The sequence below is a fragment of the Crotalus tigris genome, unplaced genomic scaffold, assembly GCF_016545835.1.
Source record: "Crotalus tigris isolate CLP2741 ecotype Arizona unplaced genomic scaffold, ASM1654583v1 scf7180000018362.849699, whole genome shotgun sequence".
NCBI classification, from domain to species: domain Eukaryota; kingdom Metazoa; phylum Chordata; class Lepidosauria; order Squamata; family Viperidae; genus Crotalus; species Crotalus tigris.
Window position 1 is genome coordinate 605,567 of NW_024096965.1, and position 14,183 is coordinate 619,749.

Genomic DNA, 14,183 nt, shown 5'->3' on the forward strand with positions numbered 1-14,183 from the left:
TCAAGTGCTGGTGGCAGTTGCTTTATGTTATTTCAGGGATGCAATGGCTTAGCAGTTAAAGACCCTGAGCTTGTCAGCTGGAAAGCTGACAGCCCGGGTTTGAGACCCAAGCGCCCTGTGATGGGGTGAGCTTCCGTTACTTGCCCCAGCTCCTGCTCACCTAGCAGTTCCAAAGCATGTAAATGCGAATAGATAAATAGGTACCACTTCGGTGGGAAGGTAACAATGTTCTGCATGCCTCATTGTATAGTCATGCTGGCCAGATGACCACAGAAGTGTCTTCGGACTACACTCCCTTGGCTACGAAACAGAGACGAGCATCGCCCCCTAGAGTTGGACGTGACTGGCCAGGGGAAACCTTTAGCTTTTATATTGTTTCACTTTGCGATATTAAGTTCATGTTTGCCAGGGGTTTGTGTGGCAAGTCCAGACTTTGTCAAAATGACAAAGCATGCATGGTGATGTCACAATGCCAGCTCTATCCCTTAGTACTTGCATGCGACATCAAAGTCCTTGTATCACAGGACCTATGATGATTGCTATTCAGAGGAAGAGAGAATCTGGCTTTCTGAAATCAAAGCTACATTGTTTGGCCATATCTAAAAAGATTTCTTATGCTCTTCATGCTGTTCTGGTTGGTTCCCTAGTCCAACTTGAAGAAGTGTTGCTTGCTCCTATCCTTATTCTTCAACAGACAGAATGGACTTGTGATTAAATGCAGATGTTAAATAAAAGACATCAATGCTTAATCCATATTAAATTGAGTGTCTTCGAAGAATATCCTAGTCTGGGAAACCATAACACATTTAGAAGTGACATAAAATTAAGTAGAAAGCTTAAGCCAGTGTGGTGGTCAAATATAACAATATTGCAAAATGTTTACAATAAACATTGTAGAATAAATAAAAACTGATAAAAGCTCAATGTAGTCTAAGCCCGTACTGGCATCTGGTTTCCCTATTTCTTGTAAAAAAAAAAAAAATGCAAGGGACCAATACAGTGCATATGAAGAAATATTCTAACTATGAGATGAACTTCAAAGAAACTAAAACAGTGACTATAATTGCTTAATACTGTAGTATGGTGTGCAGTGTTGTGCAACATGCTCTGGATATTTAAAAATGAATAGAAATGAGAAGATATATCAAAACAACAGTAATAATTATGTGAAATATGAGACATGATGTGAACAGATGTTTTCTTACGCATTTCTGAGAAATAAAAAGTTTTGTTTGTAATTCTGCAGAGCTAGTAGGGATACACTTATTATGTAGTAGTTAGAACAACTTTTTCTGCTTTAAGTACCCCATAAAATCTCTCTATGTAAGTTGAGCCAGAGTTATTGCTCTGGCTGCCAGAATTTCCTGTCCCAATATCCTGCAATCATGGAATTAATAGCAGTAGATTTTCTTTTATGCCAGCATAAAGACAATTGGCTTTCATTTCCTTAGGATGTTTCATCCAGTTAGGTATCCTTGTACAGCAGGGGTCTTCAAACATGGCCCTTTTATGACTTGTGGACTTCAACTCCCAGAATTCCGGGAGTTGAAGTCCACAAATCATAAGAGGGCCAAGTTTGAAGACCCTTGTTTTACAGCATGTAGAATGTTAGAACCAAAAATAGACTGCATCAGCCACTAGCAAGCCATCCATACCACAAGCCTAATTCACAAGAAAAACAGGGGAGTAGTAAATATCCAGTTTTCTTCCCATACACAATCCATCTAAAAATGCTTTGGGGAGGGTTAAAGAACAGGTTGTTTAATGCCCTAGATCTGCAATTGGGACAAAGCCACAACTTCTTCTTTTTTTTCCTGCCTAGTCAAAATTGAAGAAGAAAGAATTTGATTCTTCTCCTCCACTATCTTTAAGTAAAAGGTGTCCCATGCCAATGGGTGAAATAGAAGAGGTTATCCATGCTAATCCAATCAGGAGAAAACCTTGCCTCCTGTTACTCCTTAGGAGAAATGAATGATCTCCCTATAAAATAACATATTAGATAAAATATATCAAAATGTGTAACAGAGGGCACCGTAGGAGACAGAGCTGGGGTGCGGAGTTAAGTGCACCATCACTTTAGAATCATCATGTTACCACAAACGCTCTTAAGAATTTCATTGATCCTTATCTGGCACCAATTTAGTATTGAACTTTAGCTGATCAGATTCTTGTGTTTTGTGCTGCAATCTTACAAATGATCCTGCAGGCACCTTGCTCCTTCCTCTCTTCCAGCATGAAAATGAGGGGGCGCAGAATACTTTGGGTGCCACCAGGGGGGAGGGGTATATATAGAGAACTACCTGTATGTCTTATCCTTGGTGGTATTGTCTGAGGCCAACAAAAATAAATTTCTCTCCTTAAATACATCTGAAAGTACGGATATGTTTATACAGTACATTAACCCTCTTAAATGCAGGCTTAATACATGAAGATTGCCTCAGATTAAAAAGCTTATAATTAGATTATGTATATTTTTAATTGGACAGGAGCCTGAATAAACATTTCCTTTCCTTTCTTAGCACATAGAAATGTCAAAATAAACTACATATGGTGCTAGTTCTGCTGATTTCTTATGTAAACAGAGCAGGATGGTAGAAAAAAAACAAGATGGTTTGGTGGCAGCCTATGGGGATTAATCATAGGTAGAGCATGTAAATTTATTTGTCTATAGAATAGGTATCATAGTCTTGCATTAACGTATTTTACAGTTTCACTATATTCACAGTAGCCCTGGCGGTTCAAGTTGTGCCAATCCACCAATAGTTAGTACAGTTTATGCCTATATAGGCACACCGCCTGCCCAGCGACAGCTCTCCTCACTCGTTTGGCGATTGGGACCAACCCATTTCTTAGAAGAAGTCTTACCTCCATCAAGCGTTAGCACGATTTATGAACTTGGTCCAAACTATGTTGGAAGTTTCCAAGCTGTATATATGCCTTGTAAGTAAAACAAATCCTAATTTAAATGTCTTTTTTAAAGGTTCGACTTTTTGACTATTTATCTTCCTCCCCCCCCCCCCCCCCAAAAAAAGCACAGTATCTTGATAGAATTTTGAAAAGGGGCAAGAAGCTATTCCTCAAAAATATTTTAGTTTCGGCTTCAGGATAAAAAGTGGAAGATGTACAGAAGATAGTTTGATCCAGAATCTACTGCTGATTTTACTAGGTGTAATGCCAAGAGGCTTCTGAGTAAATGGGTTTGAAAGTGTAAGATTAGTTTTTCTGAGATTATATGGAAAACAAGAATAAAGATTATTCTTTATAATAACAATTTGAGAAGTGTGTCTCAAAAAAACTATCTTTCACCTTTAATTATTTTCTCCAGAATGTTATCTCTTTCTTAATTTGCTCCTTGGGCTGAGACAGCTAATCCATTTTTGACATTGGCATGAAGAGATTATACTATTGTTTTGGCCTGAATCTTAAATGTTTCTAAAGTGAAATATAAGAATATGATTGATATTTTGACCAAAGGTCTTACAAATTGCATCTACTAGAAACTGTGGCCCTAAATATTTGAGGATGATGCATTTGGAAGTAGCAATTTTCATAAAAAATACACTAATAAATTTAATTAATACTTATGCACCATTTTAGGGTGCTTTTACATATCATACTGACTGGCTAAATGCAATCTTCAGGTTTGTATGATGGGCTTTGTGTCATGTTCAAATCTGAACTAAAGCCCAAATTAATTAAAATATACATATTTCAACATTGCAAGTGGTTGTTTACAACAGTTGTAACTGCTGCTTCCTATAGTCACAACTGCCATCTGTGCGTTTCACAACCAACAACAGAAGTAATGGAAAACACAGTAGTGAGATTGCAAGTTTCAATCACATAACAATGTCTCACCAAATGACTACTGTGATTTGCCTAACGACAAAGTGGAAGTTGCTTTTAAGTCCAGTGTGCTCATTTAGCAATTGGGGCACCTAACTATGTTGCTAGTCCAATTGTGGTCAGGAAGTGAGGACTACGTATAAAAATATGATTTGTTTAGGTTTTTTGTATGTCATTTGAATTTAGATGTTAAGAATTAACCACCTAGGTTTTGCTCTTCCAGTCTGCAGACAGATAAGTAGATGGGAGGAGTGGGTGCAAAACAGATGAATTAAGACAAATATACATGATCTAGGATAATGATGCAAGATTGAATTGAATCTGGGTCTGTCACTGGGACCAGAGATTTACTCTTCCCATTCTTGTGTCTCTTCTAGCAGTTCTGCCTTGTTGGGAGAGGACAATATTTCATACACAGTCCCTCTAATTGTAATTGGGCCAACCTACTGCTGGAGCTTTGTTTTTAATGAGGAAAACAACTGAGCCATTGCAAAACAGAGTAGGGTGAGACCAACTGGAAAGGAGGGAAATTTGCAGCTCATTTATCATAGCAACTAGCTCAGTGGTTCTCAACCTTTTTAATGCCGCGACCCCCCCAACTGGTCGTAAGTCGAGGACTACTCAACTGGTACAGCACCATTTGCAGAATGAGACTTTTGGCAGGCTCAGCAGGGCGGAGACAGCCTGGACAATTCCTATTGACTTTTGAAAGCCAATAGAATTAGACTCTATTCAAGAGAGTCTATTCTATTGGCTTTCAAAAGCCAATAGAATAAAAGGGAGTAGCACAGCTAAGGAAAAGGGGAAAAAAATGGCGGACTGCATGTTTGGCGACCCCCGTGAAATGGTCATTCGACCCCAAATGGGGTCCCGACCCACAGGTTGAGAACCACTGAACTAGTTGTATTGTTAAGGCTGCATGACGTGGATAAATTTTATCCATTGCTAAGCAACTCTTAGAATTTACATGCAAGGAGGGTAACTTGTTTCAAAGTTGTAGTTACTATGAAGTTAAAAGCTATTACATTTGCGCTTATAGTAGCAAACTAAATACTGGATAGGATGAATATTTGATTTGCTTTGGAAAGGGTTTTCATTGCTATTATTGACTCGGTCTTAGGCTAAATATTTCTCTCTAACTCATAATTCTGCACTATAACTATATTGCAAATAGAAGCTAATTCTAAAAAATTCCTAGGTATCCCCAATTGTGGTGAAATTTGGTTTAAAGATTGCATCTCATTTGGTTTATAATCTATATTGTATCACCTCACAGTGAAATGACTCTCTTGTTTGAAGGTAAAGATTCCAAAGCAGAAGGAATCAGTCCATCTCCAGTGTCATTGGTCCCAGAGGAGAAGGTTTCTTTTGGCCTCTACGCGCTCTCTGTTTCCTCACTGACAGTAGCAAGGATTAGAAAAGTTTATAACAAATTGGACAGTAAGGCCATAGCCAAGCAGGTAAGTGGAAAACTTTTTTATGTATAGCTTGCTCGTTTTTGGTATTGACTCGACAAACGTTATAATACTCAACTTTGACCATCAGTAGACCTCACAGTTTATTTGATACACGAGACAGACCAGATTGGCAAGCATCTTTTATGATAGGTTGTGCTTGTATATTGGGTCCACTCACGGATACATCCCAAGTTAGAAGATAATATGCACAGCTAAAGTTTAACAAAGAACAAATAAGTATTTAGTTCCTAAGTATTATTTATTAAGAAAATTTATATGGCCACCCAACTCACTCTTGGTGGTTCCAGGTGGTTTAAAAAGTGGATTTTTGTTTTTTATACTTCGGAGGGATGAAGTTACATGAGTTATTGCAGCTAACTTACACTTTGGAGTATTCCAGTGGATGCTGGCTTTGTAATCTCATATGATGTACAGGTAATCCTTGACTTACCCACTTTGTTTAGTGATCATTTGAAGTTACAATGACCCTGGAAAAAATGATTTGTGACACGTACAAATCCCCGTGGCCACATGCACAAAATTTGGGTGCTTGGTAACTGGCATGGTGTTTATGAAGTTGCACTGTCCTGGGGTCATTTGATCACCATTTGTAGCCTTCCTAGCTGGCTTCCGACAAGCAAAGTCAATGGGACAAGCTTGATTTGCTTAACAACAACAGTGATTCTCTTAACAACTGTGGCAAAGGGGTTGTAAAATGAGGCACAACTCAGTTAACAATTGTCTTGCTTAGTGATGGAAGATTTGGGCTCAGTTGTGGTTGTAAGTCAAGGACTACCTATAAATGTTTCTATAATAGAGGTGCATAATGGGAGCTGATCAAAGGCAAATGGCTTATGAATTGACCAAAGAGAGAAAGAGGGGCTTTCTAAGAGAGGCTGAGAAAATTAAACAGCCTATTTAAAGCTGTGTAACAAAAAAAAAAAAAGAGAGAGAGAAGTTGTTGATTATTTGCTTCTCCATAACGCATTCTACTTGATGCTAGATCCTCTCACAGCTTTTTAGAAATGAATGATTCCTATTAACTGTAGTTTTGGATTTGAGAGTTAGAAGCTTGGCCTAAGTGATGACAAGTGTCCACAAAGTATTTATCTTCAAGCTGGGAAAATTAAAGATATTTGCTAAACTGTTTCTGATATTGTCCAACTGAAAAAAACATTTCTTCCATTGTACAAGGAAACACTTCCTTTCTACTATTCTTCTGTTTGTGTTAATCCCAGAATCATACCTAACCTTTCTTCTCTTAGGCTTGAGGAGTTTGTTTTTCTGCCAATCTGTGAAAATGCTCAAAATATATTGTTCCTATAAGCTCTGTCTAAACAAAAGTTTTTTTGTCGTTACTCATTAGTTAGCTATTTCATCTCATGAAAATGCCACTCCAGTAAAACTGCTCCACAATTCAGGAGGACATTTAAATGGACCTGCGCGTACCATTGGTGCAGCTTTGATAGGATATCTGGGTGAGAAAACATTGAAATAAAACGATACGTGTTTTGTATGGTGATTACTCAAGTATGTAATACTTATTCAGTCTGTTACATTAAAAATTACTGTTCAGTATCAATTAATTAAAGAGGGCTCATTCAGTTGCCAAAAATTAAATATGAGCCAGCAGTGTGCTGCAGCTGCCAAAAAAGCCAACACAGTGTTAGGCTGCATTAACAGAGGGATAGAATCAAGATCACGTGCAGTGTTAATACCACTTTACAATGCCTTGGTAAGGCCACACTTGGAATACTGCATCCAGTTTTGGTCACCACAATGTAAAAAAGATGTTGAGACTCTAGAAAGAGTGCAGAGAAGAGCAACAAAGATGATTAGGAAATTGGAGACTAAAACATATAAAGAACAGCTGCTGGATTGGGTATATCTAGTTCAATGAAAAGAAGGACTAGGGGTGACATGATAGCAGTATTCCAATATCTCAGGGAGGGAGGGATATCAAACTATTCTCCAAAGCACCTGAAGGAAGGATAAGAAGCAATGGATGGAAACTAATCAAGGAAAGAAGCAACCTAGAACCAAGGAGAAATTTCCTGACAGTTAGAACAATTAATCAGTGGAACAACATGCTTCCAGAAGTGGTGAATGCTCCAACACTGGAAGTTTTTAAGAAGAGGTTGAACAACCATTTCTCTGAAATGGTATAGGGTTTCCTGCCTGAACAGGGAGTTAGGCTAGAAGACCTCCAAGGTCCCTTCCAACTCTGTTATCCTATCCTATCCTATCCTATTTTTTCCAGTCCTGATCCCAAATCTAAACAGATAGTCATCATTTAGCAACTATTTTGTACAGCAACTATTCACAGTTACAAAGGTGATAAAAAATTAACTTTGCAATCAATCCTCACATTGACAACCTTTCTAGGTCTAAAGCAAAGGAAAGCTGAAGTAAGGTTGTAAACACAGTCACATTTTTACTTCACTTAACAACCAAGTTGCTGATCCCAATTGGGATCGCTTTCCCACTCCTGGTGTAATCACATTGCTTGAGATGTGTAGAAAACAGCTTACTCTCTTGCAATACCTTCCTCTCTAGTTTCTCTGCTCTATAGAGGAAATGGTTAGGCAAAGGTGAGATTTTACAGAAATTGCTTGCTTTTTTTCTCCCCTCCCATTCACACAGAATAGAAAGATTAGAGAGGAGGGAATGCAAAAGCATACTATAAACAATAGTTCTCAGCCCTGAGCTTTTGATGCAAATACATTTGATTTCAGTGTGTAGAAGAGCAAACAGCTTAATCTCCTGCAATCCTTTTCTCTCCAGTGTCTCTATTGTGCATGGGCAGGAAAAAAAAACAGCTCAGGTATAGGACAATGTGTATTTACTGTAATGCAATCACACAACTGAGGTGCTGCAAAAGTTGTAAATGGGCTGTAAGGGTTTTTTTCTTCTTTCAGCACTGGATAACTTCTAACCATCAATTGAATGGTCAGTAAACAAGGACTATAGTTCCTTTTGTTTGCTGCATAGAAGATCCTCAAAACATGTGTTAGAAGTCTGAATACATGTATGAATACACAAAATTTTGAACTGATTATTTGGCTTTATTCTCCATTATTGGCAACCTCTACAGCAGTGGTTCTCAACCTTTCTAATGCCATGACCCCATAATACAGTTCCCCATGTTGTGGTGACCCCCAAGTGGGTGTGGCCACCAATAAGAGGGAGTACGACAGCTAGGGAAAAGGGAAAAAAATGGTGGACAGCGTGGTTTGGCGACCCCCGTGAAATGGTCATTCGACCCCAAATGGGGTCCCGACCCACAGGTTGAGAACCACTGCTCTACAGGATCAGCAATGTAACTCCAACAATTCAGAATTACATATGATACATTTTTTCACTTATTATTTTTAAATAAGGCAAGATAAAGGAAATTGGAACATTTGCTCTTTATTTATTTTTGAAGTAATAAGTTGATGATTATGCTGTAAAACTGATTGTAATTATTTTTATTTTATTTTGCCACCTCCATGTAGGGGTAAGAACATTTGTCCCTAAGCCTGTTGCAACTACACTGCAGTACATTGGTGGAGCTGCTGCTATTTTGGGCCTGGTAGCCATGGCATCGGACGTAGAAGGACTTTATGCTGCTGTGAAGGCACTTGTTTGTGTGGTCAAGAGCAATCCTCTTGCTAGCAAAGAAATGGAAAGAATCAAAGGTTATCAGGTGTGTGTAAAGATAAACAAAACTGCTTATGTGGATCACATTTGGGTGAAATTCATTGCATTTCATCTTAGAATCAGATGCACATACTAGGTTTGGGAGAGTGGGAAAAGAATTAAGTTAGGATATTAAATTTAGCAGCTGGTACAATAAAGTGTACAGTGGGCCAGAACACACAGTTATAGTTGATTGGTTGGAGAGGGCTGGCTCATGCATGAGGCAATCTACACCAGGGTCCCCAACTCCCGATCCATGGACTGGCACCAGGCCCCGGCATGCCAGAAACTGGGCCGTGCAAACAATGAAACCCCATCTGCGGCAGCACATGAAACCAGACCCCTCCGGTCTGTGGAAAAACCTCTCTCCACGGAACCGATCCCTGATGTCCAAAAGGTTGGGGGCCGCTGATCTACACTATGATTGGCTGCTGTGGGTATAAAGGGGGAGTTTGCCTTTTTTCCCCGCCTTTTTCCCCGCTTGTGGTGTTCTGTATGCTGTTTTGATTTACCTCATGATGTTCCCGTGTTCCTGGCTATCTTGTCTGCTGTAAATACAAATGTGAAATATATTTATTTATATAAAACTACAAGTTTGTGTCAGGGTCTCTGACTTCATTTGGACAGTTGCTGCACAAATTCCCTGGCAAATGGTATTGTAAAATTTCAAGCAGTGACAGCATGATGCCGTGGCTTTACAGTTTAGGCAGCACAACATGGTCAGCTGTTAGCTCAGCAGAGATACTTAGTGTTTGTCAGATTGAAAGGAAGAACTCGTAGGGTCCTGAAGAGAAGCAAATGGGAAGCTTTATTGCTAGGACGATCAAGGGCACTACACCATCTGTGTCCATTGAAGGACATTTATTGGAGGTGGTTTTACTTATATAATTGATTTTAAATGTAACATTTCATTTGGGTACATGGCAAAAGCCTCTCCTGCAAAACGGGAATGTTTTTCCATCATAAGAAAAGGTTTATTGTTCTAATCAAAAGCGAGATACCATCACCTGCACTACAGTGATCCAGCAGTATGTATTTGCATGAGCTTCAGCTTCTGAAGTGAGGTTGGCAGAATGAGGGGTTCCCCCCTCCAAAAAAAATGAAGTGAGAATTTAATTGACATCATCAGATCACTGCCTTAACCCGGCTGCGTCAGTTCTTAATTTGTCTTCCCAAAAGTTAAAAATACAAGAACAATCATTCTTATTATTAAATTATAAATTTGCTATCAGAATAAAGTGTAAATATATAAATACTTGATGGCATGATATGCCATTATAATGATATACACATGATACTAGTACATAATATAAAAATGATTTCATTTTAAGAATGCAAAAAAGGGATATATATATATATATATATATATATATATATATATATATATATACACATACATACATACATACATACATACATACATACATACATACATACACATACACACTGAAGGCAAACCTTACTTCTTTAGTATAGCCAAGCAGGTAAGCTGAAAACGTATTTATGTGCAACTGGCTAATTTTTTGGTATTGACTCAACAAATGTTATGCTGCTCAACTTTGACCATTAGTAGACCTCAGACATTACTTGATACAGGAGAGAGACTAGATCAGCAAGCATCATTTATGATAGGTTGTGCTTGCATATTGGGCACACACATGGATGCATCCCAGGAGTGAAGATAACGTGCTTAGCTAAGGGTTAACAAAAATTAGTATTTTGTTCCTAAATAATGGGTCCTCATTTTACCGACTTTGGAAGGATGGAAGGCTGAGCCAGTCTTGAGACGGTCATATATAAAGTTTTTATAAAAACTTGAGTGCAAACCCTACTCCTTTACTAACACTGATGATGTTACCTAGTTTGGGTAATGAAACATCGGCAAGAGAACAAGCCAGCTCAGGGAGCACCAAGGGCCCCTCATAAGACAGCTTCACTGTGTGACTGTTTTTCTGTGCTAGAATGAAGTGAATATTTGTTTGTCTGTAAAACGCTTTGAGATTGCAGAATTCAGAAATGTTGCGCTTCAGTATCTCTATGTGGTTCCCTCTTCTTCCAGTTGTTGGCCATGCTGTTAAAGAAGAAACGTTGTCTTTTGAACAGCCACATTCTACATCTGACCTTTTCTTTAGTGGGAACTGTGGATAGTGGCCACGAAACGTCCATCATTCCAAATTCAACTGCTTTTCAGGATCTGCTTTGTGATTTTGAGGTACTTAGAATATTTCTGAACACTAGCAATGAAAGATGAATTTGCAAATCTGCAGTAATAGTGTTGCTCGAAAGTTAACAGGCACTATTGGAAGGAAGAAGCGCTTTCTTGCTTCACATGCCATGTGGTATACAGGTAGTCCTCGTTTTACAACAAGTTTGTTTAGTGACCGTCCAAGGTTACAATGGCACTGGAAAAAGGGACTTATGACCATTTTTCACACTTCCATGATCATGTGATCAAAATCCCGATGCTTGGCAGCTGACTCATATTTGTGACAGTTGCAGTGTTCCAGGGTCACGTGATCCTCTTTTGTGATATTCTGACAAGCAGAGTCAAGAGGGAAGCCAGATTCACTTAACAACAATGTTACTAACTTAATAACTGCCATGATTCACTTAACAACTATGATAGGAAAGCTCGTAAAATGGGGCAAAACTCATTTAACAACTATCTTAGCAACAGAAATCTTGAGCTCAATTGTCATAAGTCGAGGACTACTTGTATTGTGCAGCTGTACTGCAAATAAACATTGATTCACCTTGTTGACCAATTTTAATGTGAATTATTGAAATAGATTATATAAGTATTAATCATTCTGGTACTTTCCAGATGTGCAGGGACTACAGTTCTCATCCCCTCCATTCTGGCTGGGGACGATGAGATTTATAGCTGAAGCACATCAGGAGAACAACATTAAATTAGGAAGGCTGCAGTAATTTGGACTAATGCTTTGTTCTAAAAAGAATATACAACTGGAAATAAATTGGTTGACTTCATTGAAAATTATTAGATATGAACAAAGATGCGATTATATCTACCATAATAACTTTTCTATAAACTATTCAGTGAGGAGACGCAACATGCAAATCTTTGAAGTTGAATTAGAAAATTGATTATAATATTCATAGGCTTAGCTTGTGTTATATTCAGAGCCAATCAAAATAAACATAAATCAATTTTTTTTTCTTAGAACAGTCAGCAGTCCTGACCTGGAAATTTCTTTGACAAAGGAAAACTGTAAATAGTGAACTGTTATTTAGAATGTATTTTTTTCTACAGAACAATGACATAAAGTAAATCAAGAAAATTGTGATTTTGCTAATCTAGAATGAAAATGAAGTATTAGGCTCGATTTCTGATGGATATACTTAAGAGGGGAAATATTTTGGTAGCAGTATTATGTGCTAAATTAATAGCATGTAAGAATTAGAAATATTTTTGCATTTCAGGTTTGGCTTCATGCCCCCTACGAACTTCATCTTTCGTTATTTGAACATTTCATCGAACTTCTTACGGAGTCTAGGTAACATTGATAAGTATTGTTTTATAAACAGTCTAAGAAAATTAACACTCCAGATTTTTTTCCTCCATCAGAATTCACAGAAAACTTTGCTTGGTGCCCCTGTTTAATGCTCTTATACAACTTGATTAATTCTCTGTTGTGTTTTGTCTTTGAGGTGATGAAGGAGTAGGAAGGACATCTTATCTCATAATAAAATATGTATGTTAAAGCTACACTGTTGTTTGGATTAAATCACCAAATGAAATTTTACAGTGTAGAGGAGCACAATGCTTTTAATTAGTTGCAATCTTAGAAAAAACAAAATTGTTTTAAAGGTATTGTAGACAGGTGCTATGTTTGCATTTTGAATACAGAGCACTGCATAGGTATAATTACATACATCTTTACACACACACACACACACACACACACACACACACACACACTAACTACAGTTAAATATACTGTTCTCCAGGAAATAGAGCACCTTTTGAAGATCTCATTCAAATAGTGCTTGGTTTTGAAATCAGTTATGGAAACTACAAATATATGGACAAAACAAGGGCTTTCTTAATGCTCAGAAGTGACATTCAGAGGTGGGGCATAGAAGACATAACCAACATTTGACTTTAATTATGTTAGGAACCTATGTAAAATAGGTAACCAAAAAAGGTATCAACAAATCAAAAATGTTTGGCTATAATAATTGGGGTAATTAAGTAAATAAATACAGGTATTTTTGCATTAAGTAGTACAATATGATAGCGGTGCAGATTTCTCAAATGAAATATGTACTAATGGATACCTGGATATGATTGCCTCTACAAAAATAATTTGTAATGCAAGTTGTAGTATAAGAAGCTTATCATTATCAGTGAGAATGGAAATTGTTTTCTTATTTATTACATTGTTCTTTCTCTTACAGCGAAGCATCAAAAAATGCAAAGCTGATGAGGGAATTCCAGCTAATCCCAAAACTCTTGCTGACACTTCGAGATATGTCTTTATCACAGCCAACCATTGCCGCCATTAGCAATGTCCTAAGTTATTTGCTTCAAGGGTTCCCTAGCAGCAATGACCTACTCAGGTACCATTTTGATTCACTGTGGATTTTCTTCCCACGAAAATTAGAGAGTAGGCTGATACCTCTGAGGGCACATTTCTCCAGGCCCGCAGAGAGATGTATGAGATTTTTGTATGAGGGCAGCAAATGTTTAAATCAGGGCCAGAATGTATTGGATAATAGCTATAACAGTGATGGCAAAACTTTTAGAGACCGAGTGCCCAAACCGCAACCCAAAACCCAATTATTTATTGCAGGGCTACATCAGCATTGTGGTGCCCTCAGGGGGGGGGTCTGGGGCAGAGGGTGTGGGCCACTGGGTGGGAGTGGCTGTGGTGGTGACGGTAGACTGAGTAGGCGTGGTGGGATGGACATGGCCACCTTGATGTTGCTCATGGGGGCAAGCCTGTGGGGGCTTGGGATTTGGGGAGATCCAGGAAGTCTCTGATGGGTGGGGCGGTGGGTAGGAGGCTCGTCCTGTGGGGTGAGGCAGGGGGTAGGGCGGGGATGCCATTGCTGCGGGGCAAGGCAAGGCAGGGGCAGCTGCTGCCTGACACCATCAGCCCCCGCACACAGAGGCCAGCGAGCACATGGGAGCATGCTATACCAGCTCTACTTGAGCTTGCTAGCCAGCTGCTT

General features: G+C 38.6%; 1 protein-coding gene across 8 annotated transcripts in view; it reads left to right on the forward strand.

Annotated features, from left to right (window-relative positions):
• The window catches only part of WDFY3 (WD repeat and FYVE domain containing 3), a 176,677-nt gene that overhangs the window by 104,993 nt on the left and 57,501 nt on the right, over positions 1–14,183 (forward strand). For all 8 annotated transcript variants that reach the window (XM_039350899.1, XM_039350896.1, XM_039350897.1 and 5 more), the window contains 7 exons: positions 2,709–2,940; positions 5,146–5,306; positions 6,670–6,781; positions 8,801–8,991; positions 11,044–11,196; positions 12,429–12,502; positions 13,407–13,568. In XM_039350899.1, the coding sequence (XP_039206833.1) occupies positions 2,709–2,940; positions 5,146–5,306; positions 6,670–6,781; positions 8,801–8,991; positions 11,044–11,196; positions 12,429–12,502; positions 13,407–13,568 (1,085 nt within the window). The remainder of the gene's footprint in view (positions 1–2,708; positions 2,941–5,145; positions 5,307–6,669; positions 6,782–8,800; positions 8,992–11,043; positions 11,197–12,428; positions 12,503–13,406; positions 13,569–14,183) is intronic.